General features: G+C 37.4%; 1 protein-coding gene across 5 annotated transcripts in view; it reads left to right on the top strand.

Annotated features, from left to right (window-relative positions):
* The window catches only part of FBXL17 (F-box and leucine rich repeat protein 17), a 511,156-nt gene that overhangs the window by 36,781 nt on the left and 454,777 nt on the right, over nucleotides 1–19,598 (top strand). For all 5 annotated transcript variants that reach the window (XR_011257397.1, XR_011257398.1, XM_069592650.1 and 2 more), the window contains exon 4: nucleotides 8,558–8,689. Coding sequence is in view for 3 of the 5 variants with exons in the window: in XM_069592650.1 (XP_069448751.1) it covers nucleotides 8,558–8,689 (132 nt within the window). In the remaining 2 variants the exon portion in view is untranslated. The remainder of the gene's footprint in view (nucleotides 1–8,557; nucleotides 8,690–19,598) is intronic.

The raw sequence follows: 19,598 nt of genomic DNA, 5'->3' as shown, positions 1-19,598 counted from the left end.
TCAGCCAGGAAAACGGGGAGCAAGAAAGAAACGACACGGGGGAATCAGTCTTTCCAGAAACTGATCCGATTTCTTTATTTTTCAGGTTTGTTTATATACCTTTTTGTTATACATAGGGATGAATACAGAGTCACACAGGGGTCAGCAGACCTGACCCTTGTCACAATCAGGTGCTTCATATAAAATTATACAAAGGTCTTATGAGTTTCATCATCTTTTAGCCATGAGGTCTGCTGACATTTTATGGCCCTTTCTGATACTGGTCAGTTAACCAGAAAACTTATTTTTCCAGGGGTGATTTTTTCTTAAATCAGGCGCCACCCTCCAAATAAAGTTGCATTCCTATAGGGTGAGGGTGTAGTGAGTTACAATCAAGAAAGGAATTTACTTAACCTAAGGTTTAACATGATTAATCTTAAAGGTTAATACTTATTTCTCCTATATGCTAGTTATATTCATTATAAGGACAGGAATATGGAGATTTAGCAGCAAGTATTGGCTCAACAAATGTAAACCCTTCACCAATGTTCCCCTTAAGATCTATTTTGTCTTAAGATAGTGATAAAGTTACATAGCATAGTGATTTATAACAAAGTACAGTGATCTATAACAAAAGAGAAGATTCATTAACTCAAAAAGTCTAGTATTGCTAACATCAAAAAACTACTATATTTCCTTTTCTATATTCCAAATACATTGATTAATATATTCCCAGGTGCCTAAGGATATGGAGGCCTGATGGCAGTCATTGACTCATCAATGAAAAAAGCCCTATGCTAATACTCCAAACTCTCTGTGCTGTTTATGGCTGAGAGGCTGTCACACAAGCTAGTCTGTCAGCAGAGGTTTGACCTGAGACATCCTTGTCACACCCAGGGCAGGGAATTAGCAGTAATTATTGGCAGGACAAATGAAAAAACCCTTCACCAATATAATTCCTAATCAACCTACTAATGCGATACTAATAATCTTCTAACTTCTCAAAAGAGTCTGTATTTAGAAAGTTTTAAAACATCCCGTGCCTCTCACAGTTGGGAGGCTGTAAACAATCACATGCGGCCGGACGAGCCTGATCAGGCTGGCCAGAGAACCTCCAGAGTTCGTAAGTTGAAACACTCTTGTCACGCCCAGGAATTTTTATTAACTGGAGCTGCAAGTTAACTCCTTCTCTGAGAGAAATGGTTATGGGGGAGAGCTCCCCATAAAGTACTCTGGTTTTGGGGGTAGATGCTCGGGAACAGGGGGTTTCCTGAGGCTTGATCACGCCTTTGCATATGCCAAGCTTCCTTCCTCATGGCCTTTGCCATGGGCGGAGTTCCTCACGCTGGCTTCCAACACCTCCCTGTCCATCACCAACTCTCGGAGTTTACCCACACTCATGTCCATCGCATCGGTGATGCCATCCAGCCTTCTCATCCTCGGTCGTCCCCTTCTCCTCCTGCCCCTAATCCCTCCCAGCATCAGGGTCTTTTCCAATGAGTTAGTTCTTCGCATCAGGTGGCCAAAGTATTGGAGTTTCAGCTTCAGCATCAGTCCTTCCAATGAATATTCAGGACTGATTTCCTTTAGGATGGACTGGTTGGATCTCCTTGCTGTCCAAGGGACTCTCAAGAGTCTTCTCCAGCACCACAGTTCAAAAGCATCAATTTTTCGGTGCTCAGCTTTCTTCACAGTCCAACTCTCACATCCATACATGACTACTGGAAAAACCATAGCTTTGACTAGATGGACCTTTGCAGCAGTATAACTTACCTATTTTAACATGAGACTCTACCAAGCTGTCCACAGACATTGATGTCTAAGAGTCTTGTAGATACCTGTTACTCCTTTTATCCAGATTCTGTTCAGATTTCTGTTCTAATCCTGACTGGTGCACTAAGTGTTGAGGTCTCTTTATTGCTCAGTATCTGAATAAATTGACAAATAAGACGTTGGAATAGTGGCAGAGGGAAAACAGCTTTAATACACAGACAGGCTAGATTGGGAATGTTGCTTAATAATAGAGTTGAATACATCTGTTAATGCAAACGCTATAGTTTGGTCAATGGGCGCAGTCATCATTCACTAGGCTGAATCAGCAGTGTCCTGCAAATGTAGAAGTAGATTGCTCCTTGTGGGCAGTTTATTCTCAAGGAGCAAAAGAACAGAGATGAACTGAACATATTCAGCTTATTAATGTAAGCTAATTAATAATCCTTGTAGAGACCAGGAGTTAGACCAGAGTTCACAGGAAGGACGCAATAGTAGAGAAGCATTTCCTGTCTGTTTCTGTGTGTGTTTTCTTGATTTATTCGTTTTAGAACATCTGTGCTGTTTCCTTGCTATGGAAAGATGAGGATTTAGCTCACTTATCCTTTTCTGTTTCCTATCCCTTCATAGTATCAACATAGTTCCAATTTTGATTAAATAAGTATTCAGTATTTACATTTTATAATTGTGTAAATACCTTTTGTCCTCATTTACTTTACTAGTTTTTATATCTTAACAGTGATGGAGCCCACAGCTTCCTCCTTCCTGTTTTAGTATCTATACATAGATACTTAGTTAAATTTATTTTCTTAAAGCAGACAACAGTCTGGACTTCTTGAATGTGTACTTTTGCATTAATGGTCATCTTAGTGTCTTACCTTCGCTGTTCTTACTGTTCTCTTCTTCTCGCTGTTCTGTGAGATGTTCTGTTGCCTAGATGTCATGCCTTCTTTCTCAGGATGTAGTCTCATGTTTTATAGGGCAGACTGTGATCGCTTCCTGTATGGGATGTACGAATATATGGGACATAAGTCTTTTTTGAGAATTTGCATGTGTGGAAATGTCTCTTTTCTATCTCTCACACTTAATAGAATCGTATATTTGAAATAATTTTCCTTCAGTGTTTAATGGCGTTGCTCTGTTGCTTTCTTTCAGTGTTCTCATTAAGAAGTTTGATGCTATTTTCATCTTTAGTCCTCTGTATGAAATCTGCTTCTTCCTAGCAGTCTGTGGAATACTTTTATACCCACAGCTATGAAACTTTATGATGGTTTGCCTTGGCATAGAGCTACTTTTGTCATTTGTGGTTGGACGTATGGGTGAGTCCTTTTGGTCTGGAAGTCAATATCCTCTCATCCTGGAACATTTTATGGAGTTATTTCTTTTAATTCCTCCATTTTCACTGTGAAGACAGTCATCCTCCCATTTTCAGAAGTGTGCTTTTGCTCTCATCTGTCCGTGGCCTACCCCCGTCAGAGGACACTGTGGTGCAGGGCCCTCAGTGAACTGCGCTCTTTCCCTGCTGTCTGAGAGGGGCAGGGGCGGGCTCTGCAGTGGTGGGGGGTGCTCTGAGGGGCTGGCAGCTTCTTCAGTGGACGCCTCAGGAGCCCTGGCGCCCTCCACATCAGCCCTGCCCTCGCCTCTGCACACGTGAGCTTGTTGGGTGTTTTGGTTGTCAGTTAAGATATTACTGCTCTGCTTTCTTCACTTACTGACTTTCAGTTTGGCTTTCTCTGGTCTGAGTAACATGCCAGTGTATGTTTGTTCTAGAAATATATGTGCCTTTTTAATGCATTGTGAGATCTGGGAGCACATCTAACGAACATGATGAAAACTGATGACAAAAAATGCTGTCACTGAATCTGCGACAGTGGTGATGTTACATGAGATTATTTTTGCTTCCTGTTGTTTACAGAGTTATGCATACTGCTAAACTACTCGGATTGTCTGTTAGTAAGTGAAGGAGAGGTTAAAGTTCATTAGAGAATAGCAAGTAAATAAAAATGTACCTTTCTTTTTCCCCTTATGCATTTACCTGGAATTCTTGATTTCCACCTGTGGACCCAATTTAGAACTGCTGAATTAAATAGAACATGGTAGTATATGGGACCATAATCATGGATCCCTTTATTTGTCCATTTTTCAAAAAGACTTCTTTACAGTGAAAAACTCTGATCAACCTTTTCAGTCATTCAACAAATATTTACGAAGTATCAGCTGACTATTAGACACAGGCACCATGGTTACATTAGTGAAATCTCTGTCTTCATGGAGTTTATATTTCCAGTGGAAATATATTTGGTTATCGTGTTACCTAGATTAAAATAACATGCCTTGTGTATATCACCATTCCTAGAAAAATAGTTGAAATTGTGTATCTTTCTTACTTTATTTGAAACTAAACTTGAAAGGTTTTGTTTACAAATGATTTATTTGCAAAAAGATGTGAGAAGATTGGTAAAAAAGAGAAAAAAACCCCAATACCCATTATTGTACCGATCAGAAATAACTACTGTAAACACTTGGGTGTATATTTCATCTCCTTTCTATGCATATGCATACATTTAAATATGTATATGTACACAGAAATGTTCATAATTAGTGGAATTATATATAAAACATGTACAGTTTACCTTTTATTTGTCAAGTGTTTACTTCAGTTTTGTTGTTGTTGTTGTTCAGTTGCTCAGTCGTGTCCGACTCTTTGCGACCGAATGGACTGCAGCACGCCTGGCTTCCCTGTCTTTCACCATCTCCCGGAGCTTGCTCAAGCTCACGTCCATTGAGTCGGTGATGCCATCCAGCCATCTCATCCTCTGTCATCCCCTTCTCCTCCTGCCTTCAATCTTTCCCAGCACCATGGTCTTTCCCAGTGAGTCAGCTTTTCACATCAGATGGCCAGAGTATTAGAGCTTCAGCTTCAGCATCAGTCCTTCCAATGATGAATAGTCAGAGTTGATTTCCTTTTGGACTGACTGACTAATATTACTTGCAGTCCAAAGGACTCTCAAGAAACTTCTCCAACACCACAGTTCAAAAGCATCAATTCTCCAACGCTCAGCCTTTTTATGGTCCAGTTCTCACATCCGTACATGTCTACTGGAAAAACCATAGCTTTGACCCTATGGACCGTTGTCAGCATATTAATGTCTTTGTTTTTTAATATGTTGTCTGGGTTTGTCATAGCTTTTCTTGCAAGGAGCAAGTGTCTTTTAATTTCATGCCTGCAGTTATCATCTGCAGTGATTTTGGAGCCCCCCAGAATAAAGTCTTCCACTGTTTCACCATCTGTTTGCCATGAAGTGATGGGATGGGATGCCATAATCTTAGTTTTTTGAATGTTGAGTTTTAAGCCAGCTTTTTAACTCTCCTTTTTCACCTTCATCAAGATGCTCTTTAGTTCCTCTTCGCTTTCTGCCATAAGGGTGATATCGTCTGCATACCTGAAGGTATTGATATTTCTCCTGGCGATCTTGATTCCAGCCTGTGCTGCATGCCGCCTGGCCTTTCTCATGATGTGCACTGCATAGAAGTTAAATAAGCAGGGTGACAATATACAGCCTTGACGTACTCCTTTCCCGATTTGGAACCAGTCTGTTGTGCCATGTCTGTTTCTAACTGTTGCTTCTTGACCTGCTTATAGGTCTCTCAGGAGGCAGGTCAGGTGATCTGGTATTCCACTCTGTTTAAGGCTTTTCCAGTTTGTTGTGATCCACAAAGTCATAGGCTTTCAGTTCAGTCGCTCAGTCACATCCGACTCTTTGCGACCCCAGGGACTGCAGACGCCAGGCTTCCCTGTCCATCACCAACTCCCAAAGCTTGCTCAAACTCATGTCCATCTAGTTGGCGATGCCATTCAACCATTTCATCCTCTGTCATCCCCTTCTCCTCCTGCCTTCAATCTTTCCCAGCATCAGGGTCTTTTCCACTGAATCATTTCTTCTCAGCAGATAGGCAGAGTATTGGAGCTTCCTTCAGCTTCAGCATCAGTCCTTTCAATGAATATTCAGGACTGATTTCCTTTTGGATTCATTGGTAGAAATTACTAGTCAGTCAGTGTAGAACTGCCTGAAGTCAAAGGCTTTAGTGTAGTCAATGAAGCAGAAGGAGCTGTTTTTCTGGAATTCGCTTACTTTTTTTATGATCCAACGGATGTTGGCAGTTTGATCTCTGGTTCCTCTGCCTTGCTGAAATAGCTTGTACATCTGGCAGTTCTCGGTTCATGTACTATTGAAGCCTAGCTTGACGGATTTTGAGCATTACTTTGCTGGCATGCAATATGAGTGCAATAGGGTGGTACTTTGAGCATTCTTTGGCATTGCCTTTCTTTGGGATTGAAAGGGAAACTGACCTTTTCTAGTCCTGTGGCATCTGCTGATTCTTCCAAATTTGCTGGCCTATTTGGAAAAGTGCAGCACTTTCACAGCTTCATCTTTTAGGATTTCAAATAGCTCAGCTGGAATTCTATCACCTTCACTAGCTTTGTTTGATGCTTCCTAAGGCCCACTTGACTTCACATTCCAGGATGTCTGGCTCTAGGTGGGTGAGCACACCGTCGTGGATATCTAGGTCATTAAGATCTTTTTTGTGTAGTTCTGTGTATTCTGCTTCTGTCCATACTGTTTCTGTCCTTTATTGTGCTCATCTTTGCATGGAATGTTCCCTTGGTATCTCTGATTTTCTTGAAGAGATCTCTAATCTTTCCCATTCTATTGTTTTCCTCTACTTCTTTGCCTTGATCACTGAGGAAGGCTTTCTTATCTCTCCTTGCTATTCTTTGGAACTCTGCATTCAAATGGGTATATCTTGCATTTTTTCCTTTGCCTTTCACTTCTCTTCTTTCATCAGCTATTTGTAAAGCCTCCTCAGACAGCTGTTTTTTTTTTTTTTGCCTTTCTGTTTTTTGGGGATGGTTTTGATCATCGCCTCTTGTACAGTGTCATGAACCTCCATCCATAGTTCTTCAGGTACTTTGTCTATCAGTTCTAATCCCTTGAATCTATTTCTCACTTCCACTGTGTAATCTGAAGGGATTTGATTTAGGTCATACCTGCACGGCCTAATGGTTTTCCCTTCTTTCTTCAATTTAAGTCTGAATTTGACAATAAGTTTATGATCTGAGCCACAGTCAGCTCCCGGTCTTGATTTTGCTGACTGTATAGAGCTTCTCCATCTTTGACTGCAAAGAATATAATCAGTCTGATTTTGGTATTGACCATCTGGTGATGTCCATGTGTAGTCTTTCGTGTTTTTGGAAGAGGGTGTTTGCTATGACCAGTGCATTCTCTCGGCAAAACTCTGTTAGCCTTTGACCTACTTCGTTTTGTACTCCGAGACCAAATTTTCCTGTTACTCCAGGTATCTCTTCACTTCCTACTTTTGCATTCCAGTCCCCTATGGTGAAAAGGACATCTTTTTTTTGTCATTACTTCTAGAAGTAACTAGACCTACTTCTGCTAGGTCTGCATAATAACTGTTCAACTTCAGTTTTTTTGGCACTAGTGGTTGGGGCATAGACTTCAATTAATGTGATATTGAATGATTTTCCTTGGAAATGAACCAAGATTATTTCAATTTAATAGTTATCTAATATTCAATTTTATGCAAACACCATAATTTGTAACTTTAAGTTATTTTCTCTGTTTTACTATTTAAAAATGTCTTGTGCTAATTTCTTGTAGCTAACTCTCCAAACACCTTTAGTTAATTATTTCAATAATCTGTTATGAATAATTTTAAATACATGGAAAATTTGAAAGAATTTTAGAGTGGACACCTGAATACCCACTATGCAGTTTGTATAATTAACTTTTAGTGTGTTGACTTTACTGTACATCTAGTCAGTTATCCATTCTTCTTACATTTTTTGGCAAATATTTAGATGCTGAGTCATATAATTTTCAGGCAAATTTTATAAAATTAAAAAAATTTTCTAAATCCTCCATGATTTTTAGTAATAATTTATACACTTTGAACTCTTGTCAGCACTGGGTTTCTTGTTTTAATGTAACTTTTTAGATACTTTTTGATTTATAGATTTTTACTAAATTTTCTCATTTTATCTAAGATGACTTTCTTCATATATGATACTCATAAAACAATGTTTATTTATCATTTGCTTTAATTATCTAATTTCTCCTCTAGATTTTGGAAAGGAATGTATGTAATTTGTTCTATATGGTGTTTAATGTTTTTTAAGGGGAACATTATATTTGTAACTTTTAAATGCACAGTTGAGGAAAGTAATCAGGAAATCACTAGTCCCTTTTCTTTTAGTGTTTGTAATAAGTGTGTAAATAAGTGTAAACTGGAATATTGGCTCTAGCACATTCAGTCTTTTTTCTCTGTCACAGTGTCAATGGGCCGATGGAGAAAAAGGACACGTTGAGGGCAGTCAGAGCTAGAAGCAGAATCTCATGAATTAAGCCCTCGTTCACTCACTCACTGTATCATGTTTCACTTCTTGGACTTTGGTTTTATCCCGTGGACCTCTATTCCTTTCAGTCTAACAGTATGACTGATAAAAAGACTTAAGAGTAATAAAGATACAAATTTGAAGTGTTAAGGAACCTAGGCCTCTTCGTGGATGGATAGTGTGAGGCAGTTGAAGCAAGGAAATGATTAGAAGGTTGCAGGGTTTATACAGCGGTATTTTAAATGAGAGATTGCCTGCATTCTATTTTAAGAGGAATTGATAAATAATTATTTAACTTTGGTATAGCTATTTAAAAAGTTATTTGGAAATCCCGCTAGAAATATGTTGACTTTGTTATTTTTGGACCATTCAGCGAAATCTCTTTATTTACAGCTGGGGTCGAAATGCAGAGAACTGAAAGATATCCATTTCGGCCAGTGTTACAAGATCTCAGATGAAGGCATGATCGTCATAGCTAAGGGCTGTCTGAAATTACAGAGAATATACATGCAGGAAAACAAACTAGTAAGTACTTCTTATCATCCTTCTGTTTTTCGTTTAACTCTTGAATTCCTTATAACTCAGTGTTATCAGTTTTTTTCTGCTGATTTCTTTTGGTGGTTTAGAGGCAAATTCTACTTCAAAAATCTTCTTAAAACAGTGTTTATAATTTGATTTTATAGTCATGTGGATGCTTGCTTGTATGTGGTACGTACATGTTAAAAATTCTTCATTAGCATGTGCTAATGTGTTTTTTCTAAACTGTGACAGTGGTAAAAATTAATTGGAAAAAATGAAATTTGGCTGCCAAACATGAGTATGTAGTTGTCATTCCTTCTGGTTCCCCTAGGGATTATAGTAATTTTAGATAGTTAGAAATTTTTAATATTCAAGAAGATGTACATTTGTAAAATAGACCCTTTCACTTTGTATGGCGTAAAATGGAATTCAGTAAATTGAGACAGATAATCTTGGTAGTTACATAGGTTTTAGAGTGTTACATAGAATTTATATTATATTTTAAGCACATGTGTAGAGAAGCATACACACTGTTTTATAAATATATTTAAAACCATGTAATTTTCTCTTTTTGAGATATACTTTACATATCATAAAATTTACCTTTTTAAAATGTACAATTCAGTATTTTTTAGTATATTCATAAAGTTATACACTCATCATCACTAATTCTAAAATGGTTTTATTATCCCATAAAGAAACTTTGGGTCCATTAGCTGTCCCTCTTCATTCCGCCTTCTGCTGCTGCTGCTAAGTTTCTAGCTCATGGCAACTGGTAATCCACTTTTGGTTTCCATGGATTTGTCTATTCCAGACATTTCATGTAAACAGAACACAATATGTGGTCTTTTGTATCTACCTTCTTTGCCTGACCATATTTTTTCAAAGTTCATTTGTGTTGTAGCATGTATCAGAGCTTCATTCCTTTTTATAGCTGAATAATATTCCAAATTCATTTAACTTTGATTTGATGAGTATGCAATATAGAAAAAGAAAACTTTTTAACAGAAAAAGTTGTCACTGCAGAGGCATTAGTAGAGTTCTTGATGTTGAAAAAATACTCTGCATTAAAATGTAGGCAAGATGGTCCTGACCATGTATCAGATTTACAAAGAAGATGTGCTTTTTAACTGTATCTACAAAATTAAGAGATCTTTTTTTGTTGCCCCTCCCCCCTAGAGTTAGCTTACAAAATTTAGTAAATACCTCTCACGTATTAAGGTAAGTTTTGAAAAGTCTCTAAGAAACATCAGCACTTCAAGTAACATCGTGCTTTTTTTTTAAAAAAAAAAAGGTTATAGTAAGAAAAAATTTGAAACACTGTGAATTAAAAGTATATGCTTTTATTAACACATAGTATTATATATTTCTCTAAAATTACATAATAAAAATACTTCCTATTCCTCTTTACATTTAATACAATTTTAATAATCACTCCTGAGTCTTTATGTTCTTTTGGAGACAGTAAGGTCTTTCGGGTCAGAGAGAGTGAATTTTTGAATCCTACATTGTGACCCTGGGGAGGCTACTTAGGGTTTCTGAATGTCTTTTGCAAATTGGACTATTAGTATTTGTCTTTTTGCGGGTTGTGGTTTTGAGGATTAAATGGCATAATGTCCTTAAATTGTGCAGTATTAATTCTGACTCATAGGAAACATAAAAAAACTAGTGGTTTTTATGAGATCTTGACTGTGTTTGTCGTCTGTTTCCAGTTTACACTCAAGATAAATTAAAAGGTGGTAATCCCAACTTACAGTTTTTATATTTCTCCCATAATGGAAACATTTGTTGACTGATTAATATTTGTTTTCTTGTTGAGCAAAACCAGAGAAACATTTTTATTTTTTTATTTGTCTTTAGGGTGAAAACCTTTTATTAATTAGAGAAAACAACATAAAATGAAATTTAAAATTGACATTTAGAAAGGGCAAAACAAATCCTGCCTGATCAAAGTCGTGTTTGTTTGGTTGTTCACTTTTAACGTCCCAAATCAACATTACGAAATACACAGGTGGCACCTCTGCACCCAGGCCAGTTTTCTTTACCTGTCTCTTGAAATGTAGCCGTCTGTGAGCCACTGATTCCAGGAACATTTCAGCCACCAAGAAGCTGACTGATCTACAGCTTTGAAACCCTGCCCCGAGCATAGAATCCCACATACAGAAGATGCTCAAAACATCTTTCTTTCAGTGAAAAATTTTGGTCAGTGGTTTCTCAAAGGAATTGACCATGTTTTTTGAAGGTTCTAGTTATATTCAAATGTCCTTGATATTATGGTCCATTAGAAAGATATTATGTACTTAGATGCTAAAGGAAATAAGTTTTTTATGTAGTGTTATTCAGGAAACATTTTGATTTCATTGTAAATTTGAAGTAATTTTTCCTATAGTTTAGTTCAATGAAATTCTTTCAATTTAGAAAGAGAAATTGAGAATCATTTGAACTCTTTCTGTTGGACAGTTAAGCTGTTGTTAACTCATCTCCCATAGGAACTTTGGTTTGTATTTTTAGGAATTATGAATAAGGAGAAATATTTGAATTACTTGCAAAGCTGCAATTTTAAGTAGTCTGGGTTTTTTCTCTCTGAGATATATTATCATTAGTTCCTTAGCAACAAATATTTTAAACAGGGTAAGTAGAAATAATAATCTGGTTAATGACAAATAATATTTATATATGTGGATATGTAATTATACTGTATATTTAATTATAGACAGGGACAGTAAATGTCATTTAATAGAACAAACAACTAATACAGATACTTAGGAGAATATTGTGTTTGAAAGGATGCCAGCAGAACTTTACCTGTACAGATAGATATTGATCATTAGCCCAATTATTTTGCTAATTCTTGTATCAGTCTTCTTAGGAAGAACCTTCTTGAGAGTGTTAGAGTTTCATTGTGTGGCCTGAAAACAGTCACAGTGTGGTGCTTTTCCAAAGCATAAAGCTTGCTGACTTCAGAATGTCAAACTGTGTGCTTTTATATACACTGAGTATTTGACTAAGTATATACGTTTTTAATATTATATCTTGGCCTTTAGATGGCAGCATTGTCTTTGTGTATTTCACTGACATAGCTTTTGTGTCCTTCATGTAACTGTAAAGATAAAATGCTTGTACATGGGTTTTTGCAGATATTTATGGTTTATTTTTAATTTTGTCATTTAAATGATTTTAGGGAAATTTTCTTTAAAAACATGAAATGCTTAGCTTTATCTTGAATGTTACATGGTGAACTTGCCATCTTACCCAAAGTAGCAGAATATTTAAGTGTGCTTATTTGTGGCACTGTAAGTAAGGTAGACGTTAGAATGGGGAAAGGGATGCGTTATTTACCAGAGGGAGCTTTATGCAGGCTTCAAGTGAGGACAATGACTGGACATTTTTGGATTCAGATGATTGATGGTGGAGCAAAGAATTGAGGACTTAGATGTAAAATCTTCCCCCTCAAATAATGAGTTTTTGTTTTAGTCATTTTTTGAATGAGACAGGTGCCGTGCACCTAGATTGGATGTATCTTGCATTTTCTATAAAATGTTGTATAGATTATAAAAACAGGTCTGAGGAATACCACTATAACGGGTGTCTAGCATATTGTATACAGCCATCTGTTGTCTATTAGCTATAGCATTAATGTCACTTCTGTGCAGTACTGGCTACAGAATTATTCTAAAGCCGTGTTTAGTTTGTGTATATAGTTATTGATGATCTAGAAACTTCCGTAAGTGCATTTTCTCTGCTTTTTAATTTCCTTGCTCCAGATTCTGCTTCTCTACATTTTGAACAGACGTTCTTTGGGCTCCTTTTCATTTAATTTTAAAATGATGGGGTCAGATAGATTGTCTACATTTGCTATCCAACTTGATGTCTTGAAGTACTTATGTCTTAAAGTTTTATGATTTTGAAAATGGTTTCTATCCTAAGGCTTAGGGTCAGCATATTTACTATATATGTGTTATACTTATTTGGCTTATTTTTAGGATCTTCTACTTTGTAGAGTTGAGTTATAAACTAGTATAGATTTTGGAGTTACCCAAGAAACTAGTAATATATTATGAGTAGATTCTAGAAAGTTTTCGAGAAATGACGAATGTTTCCTGGTTAAAACTTGATTTCCTGTCAGGTAGTTACGACTGTTTGTTTTCCACCCCCTGGTAAATGCTTTTGCTGGTTTATGATTCTGCACCATCTCCTTTGGCCCCTGCTGTACCGTTATTTGCGACATTGTTTTTGATGTTGCTGTATCCTTTGGAGGCCTACATGTATGAAGTAGGATCTAGATTTACCTCTCGGTTTCCTTCTTCCAGGCTGGAAGCATTTTAGGGAATGAATGAAGCAAACACTTAAGTTTGAGTTGAAATGAATTCATCCCATGATCCAACTGTTTCTTAATCATGTGATGCAGTTAATTATCTTAATTTTTGTACTTTGATCTCCTTGTTTGTAGAAAGGATATAATACTACCTCAGACTTGTTCTTAGGCAGATCAGACTAAAAGAGATTGAGGTGAAGTACAAAATGTTGTTCAGTCGCTCAGTTGTGTACAACTCATTGCAGCCCCATGGACTGCAGCACGCCAGGCCTCCCTGTCCATCACCAACTCCCGGAGTTTACTCAGACTCATGTCCATTGAGTCAGTGACGCCATCCAACCATATCCTCTGTCTTCCCCTTCTCCCCCTGCCCTCAATCTTTGCCAGCATCAGGGTCTTTTCGAATGAGTCAGCTTTTCACAGGTGGCCAGAGTATTAGAGCTTCAGCTTCAGCATCAGTCCTTCCAATGAATATTCAGGGCTGATCTCCTTTAGGATGGGCTGGTTGGATCTCTTTGCAGTCCAAGGGACTCTCAAGAGTTTTCTCCAACACCACAGTTCAAAAACATCAGTTCTTCAGTGCTCAGCCTTCTTTATGGTCCAACTCTCACACCCATACATGACTACTGGAAAAACCACAGCTTTGACTAGATGGACCTTTGTTGGCAAAGTAATGTCTCTGCTTTTTAATATGCTGTATATAGTTCCAAATGCAGAAGTCTTTATTAAAAACTTATTTCTTCCTCTCCCGATTGGAGCTCACTTTCTGGAGTCTACCAGTTTGCACTGGCTGTTGTCAGTGCCTGCTGTCACTGACTGTTTCTAACTTCATCCATTAGTTACCCACAGTTTAATTCTTTATTTTTGCTGCTTGCTGTAATTTGAGGTTGTTGAAGCAGCTAAGTGAGTAGATTGGTAGCCATATTATCATCAACTAGGGTAAGTAAGGTAAACATTTGCATCAAAGCTTTAATAGCAGTAACTAATTCAGCATCCTATTAAGGCTTGTCTTTCCTGACTCTTTTCACCTTAGAGTGAATATATTAAGGGATTTGGTCCCCGCTACCCTCCAATACCCCCACTACATTTTTGTTGTCGTATTCCTCAAATACTCTTTGAGAAGTGAGTTTACTTGTAATCCAGACATAAGTGATGTACATTTATGAAGGATTCCATTTTGTAAGTACTCACTTTGGCTTCCAAAGTCTCCTAGGGTGGATATTCATCTTCATTGCCTTTCCCCTCTGAGTGGACAAAACACTCACTTGCATCAAGAGTGGTAGCTTCCAGTGAACAGTGATGCCCAAGTGCGGCACTCTGGAGAAGGCGACGCTAGCTACTCCACTTCACCTTGCCTTTGTCCCTGCATTTCAGAACTGCGCTTCCAATTGTTGATGCTTGAAGACTCAGTAGTGGTTCTCTCACTGAGTGTTTATCACGTACCCAGGCGCAATGTAGTGTTGCATAATTAATTTTCACTTATTCCATCTTACAGATGAGGAAATTGAGCCCTCGAAAGATTAAGTAACAATAGATAAATGTCACAGTCAAGGTTTTAACCCAGCTCTGTTGGATTCCCAAGCATTTGTCTTCAAGACCTTTGGTTGCCTGGATACATCACAGATAGAGCTAAATCTATATGTCTTTGAACCAAGCAGTGATTTCCAAAAGGCATTATCCCTCTTAAAACATTTACTGACAGGTGCTGTAAGCCATCAAAGGAGGAAGTTAATTGTTAGCATGAGCAGAAGATCCTTTTGCTAGAATAATAACTGATTTTAGGGGGAGCTGCTAATACTAATAGAGATACACTGAACTCTTTTCTAGGAAAATTAGTAAAATTGTCAAAGAGAAGAAGTGTCTTCTGGAGAGTGTTCAATGTTGATATTAATCCTGTATAAATATAAATGTAATTTTATTAGAATTGCACTCATGCAACGTTTTTTACTTTCCACAAACATAATGTATTTTTTATGAAGTTTGTGTTTAGAAGCTAAATACTATTTCATTTTTGTCTAATAGATTTAATAAAAATTCTAATGAGTTAATGAACTGATAGCTTTCCACTCTATCCCTTAACTCTGTTTCAGATGTTGATTTGGTGCAGTTAGAAATGGAATACCTACTGTGTGCCAGGCACTCAAATAGTGTTAAGGAATTTAAAAAGTTATACTGCCAAAGAAAGGGTATCCTTTTCTAGGGATAAGTGCTGTGGAAATGCCAGTCACAAAATAAGTACTTACGTGAGAGACCAGGGAGGAATCCGGAAACCTTATAAATAGTCGGTGGCATTTGAATGGGGTCTTGATTGCTGCTTAGCGATGTGGTGACTGTGATGCAAGCAAACGTTCCTGTGAGGAAAGTGCAGCTCTGGGAAATAGCACTGACAGAACAAGGCGTTAGGAAGACATGTGGCATGTCCAGTTAGAGGTGGGGTCAAAGTGAGATTAGGATTTTATCATAATTGGGTCTGTGAAGGAAGGTAGGGACCAGGTTGTTAAGTTTCTTGAGTGTTATGCTAAGAAATTTGTGTATCTCTTGGTAACTGGGATTGTAGTTTGAGATTTCTAGTTTGAAATGTGGTCAAATATTTCAGTCTTGTATGTTTTCTAATTTTAGGAAATTAAAAACATTCAAAATACTGAAAAGAGTAATAACATCTGTAATATATGCCCGTCCCCTAGACATCGACAGTTGTTAGCCTTTTTGTTAAAGTTGTTTCTTCTTGAATTAATAAAGCAAATAAACTTGAAGTCTCTTGTCTTACATCCCATGTTACCACTATCTCTTTCTAAAGGTAACTACTGTGATGATCTAAAACACTTAAAAAACCAACAGCTTTAGCAAACATGATGGATACCACAAGTAAGAATCTAGTCTTGCTCAGTGTGTGGCCCCAAGTAGTTTGTGTCTGATGCTATCTGGCCAACTTCTGGTCTCACACAGTTTGTCAGGCTACAGTCTCCTTTGTTAACTTTTAAGTTGTTTTTGGTATCTAGCTTAATGAGTATGTAATGCCTTCTTTTAAACTTTTAGTGTTCTGTGTATGAATGTGTCTCCTGTTTATCCATTCATGTTAAGGGACCCTTATATTGCTTCCATTGTTTTGCTTTATAGGTAAGGTTAACAATAAAAGCTTTGTGTAAATCTCTTGGCTTATCTATGAGAATTTCTCTGGGAGCTAGTCTACAAATGTAATTAAAGGGAGCTAAGATATCAGATACATTTTGAAATTTTTGATAGATGATGTCAAATTGCTCTTCATGAGTAACTGAAATCATGGTTTACAGGTCTATCTTGCTGATGGATTGTCAACTCTTTTAAGGGTAAAGAGTACCATGTTTCCTTTTTATCCCATCTACCCACATATTGGCACATAGTAGATAATAAATGTTGGTTTAGTGACTAATGGCTTACTGTTGTATTGAATATACTTTTCAAGGTATTTCTTCTAGCATTTTGGGAACATGCTTTAAAAAGTGGCTGGGCTTAAGCTTTTAAATAAAAGCTTGAAAAATAGGTTAAAGATGGAGAGTCAGTGGTTTTCTGACTTTTCAAGTAAGTAAATTTCTTTGATCTAGTTACTCTATTAATGATGCTCTTCTTCATGTATCAAGTTTACCTAGCCAAAGTCATTAATGTTCTCAAGGATTATTTTCTGGGATAATATTTCTTAACAACATGCCATTCTGCTGAACTAGAATATAATTTTATCCTTGTCAAAATTACATTGACTCATACCTTCTTACCATTAATAAAATTGGTTTTATTTTGTTCAGTGATATTCAAAAGATCTACTTTAATTAAAAGCTAGAGTTATTTGGCAAACTTGAAAAAAAGTTACAATGTTACTTGGCATATTTTTCAATCTGCAGAATGAATGCATTTTTATTCATCATACCTTCTTTGGTTGAACTTACCATCTCTCTTTTAAAACTGCTTTTCTGTTCTCCTTCTGTGGGTATCTTTTTTGTCAGGTATCTTGGTAAGGACTTGCCTGAACTGTATTCCTTCATTTTAAAGGCATAGAGAACCATAAAGAGTGCGTGCGTGCGTGTGTGTGTCTCTCTTCTCCTGGGTACCCGTGTGGTAGAGGGCAGGCAGCAGCTTCCATAACATCCAAATAAGTTTTCTTTGGATTGTATCTGTTTTGTTTTTTGTTTCTTTTTTACCCAGCATGTTTATTTAACTAATTGTATTAATTTAATGACATTGAATTTAGTTCACAGATTTTTTTGGGGCCCGTCAGCTGATGATAGGAGTTCCTCAGATTCAAACAGAATCACAAGTTGAAGTAAGCTTGGTATTAAAAACTGATACAGATATTCCAGTATTGATAATGAAGAATTTATTATAGCTAAAAGTTTTATTGTTGTTTAGTTGCTAAGTTGTGTCTATTTAGCGACCCCATGGACTATAGTCTACCAGGCTCCTCCGTCCATGGATTTCCCAAGCAAGAATACTCGAGTGGGTTGTCATATCCTTCTCCAGGGGATCTTCCTGACCCGGGGGTCGAACCTGAGGATACCATCACGTCTCCTCGATTGCAAGCGGATTCCTTACCACTCAGCCACTAGGGAAACTCAGAATAGGAGACTCAGTATTTGCATATTGTTAAATTTTTTTTTTTTGATCAGATTCTAGATTACTGAAAATAAATTTATTCTGGGTTTAAAATTTATAGTTGATAGATTATCCCTAGTATTGCAATTCTTTTACTGGTGTTATTTTCCACTTACATACTCTGTAGTTTATATCCTTTTTTTTTTTTTAGTTTACTTTACTTTTTGTTAGTTTTTGTTTACATTTTCTAGGAGTGCATGTTAAAAAATCAGAAAGAGGTTTGGAACAAATCAAATTATTTCTCAAATATAAATGTGAAAGTACTGTCTCAGTCTCTGTGCTCAAGTGCTGGCAAGTGGGTTGAGATAAAGAGCCAAATCATTAGACTTAGCAAATAGAAACTGTATAAGGCTAAATGGCAGTGGAATGCTGGGAGTGCCTTCTGTCTGCCTTTTATGAGCACCATTCTTCAGTTACCTTGCTAGGCTGTCAGTCAACAAGCGGGATGTGGTGCTTAGATCTGCTGAGAAGTTTTGGCTTATAGCTGTCACAGAGGTGTTGGTGTATTAAGATGCACAAGACTTAATTCCATTTACTGTTTTTGTGATTAGGCTTTAGGGGAGAAGAGTTTCCCTTTCTCTAAAATGTGCCTTTCAGAAGGTCTTTTATAAACTATAGTTGAATCTGGCTACCAGGTGATAAGATGGTTCAAGTATTTTATTATAGTTATTATCAAAAGATGCATTGTCGTGAAAGTGCATCTAAGACGTCCTGTGGTAAGGACTGTTCCTATTTCTGCTGCAGAGTTTGCTTATCCCTACTACCTATATTGTTTCTTTTTGCTATCTTTCTTCATGTTCATATTAAAGGTCTAGAATGAATTACCCAGATGAGAGTATTGGGGTGAAATCTTTTCCTTGGACTGTACCTTCTGGTTTTTAGTAGCTGAGAAATTGAGGCCAGATGAAATATGTACTGTTTTGATATTGCTTATTTTTTAACCCTTCAATTGCTTCCTATTTTATGTAGCCACGTAAAATTTAGGTTGCAGAAAAGACCAATATTGTATTTTTCTTTAATGAGTCCTCTACTTCACTGTTTTTCGTTTCTAAACTGTGGTAGAAATCAGTTACTCCAGGAGAGTCCTCGGGAGTAGAAAATTTGTGGAGTCCATTGTCAGGTTTTCATTGACTGTTTTTGATTTAAGCATAATATCTAGGTATTTATCATTCACTGTAATGTGATACATAAGTGAATATATTGAGAATCTGTAATCCAAAGATAAATAGTTATATATCAGACTCCTAATTAAACTGTGTCTGGGTGATTATTCTTATTTTTTGGGCTTCCCTGGTGGCTCAGAGATTAAAGCGTCTGCTTGCAATGCAGGGGACCTGGGTTCGATTCCTGGGTCGTATTTTCCACTTATTGAATATATATCTCTGAGAAAACAAAGAGGAAGGTGTATATTTAAATTCATTGTTTTTAAAATGCCTATCAAATGACTACAGATTGTGAAATTGTCTTCATCATTTAATGCTGGTTTTTTGCTTTGACTCCTCTGAGAACAAGGTATAATTAAGTTAAGCCGTGACTTGTAGGTTCACTGAGTGGGAACCAAAATACAGTCCCATGCCTGTTTACTAGGTTAATGCTAACTTTAAATATTTGACCCTGGTGGCTCAGAGGACGAAGCGTCTGCCTGCAATGTGGGAGACCCGGGTTCGATCCCTGGGTTGGGAAGATCCCCTGGAGAAGGAAATGGGAACCCACTCCAGTATTCTTCCCTGGAGAATCCCATGGACAGGGGAGCCTGGTGGGCTACAGTCCACGGGGTCGCAAAGAGTCGGACACGACTGAGCGACTTCATACACACACATAGATAGTTTGGGGGCTTCCCTTATAGCTCAGTCGGTAAAGAATCTGCCTGCAGTGCAGGAGACCCGGGTTCAGTCCCTGGGTTGGGAAGATCTCCTGGAGAAGGAAATGGCAACCCACTCCAGTATCCTTGCCTGGAAAATCTCATGGACGGAGGAG

The sequence above is a fragment of the Ovis canadensis genome, chromosome 5 (genome assembly GCF_042477335.2).
Source record: "Ovis canadensis isolate MfBH-ARS-UI-01 breed Bighorn chromosome 5, ARS-UI_OviCan_v2, whole genome shotgun sequence".
Classification (NCBI taxonomy): domain Eukaryota; kingdom Metazoa; phylum Chordata; class Mammalia; order Artiodactyla; family Bovidae; genus Ovis; species Ovis canadensis.
This window is presented reverse-complemented; position numbering and strand designations above follow the sequence as displayed.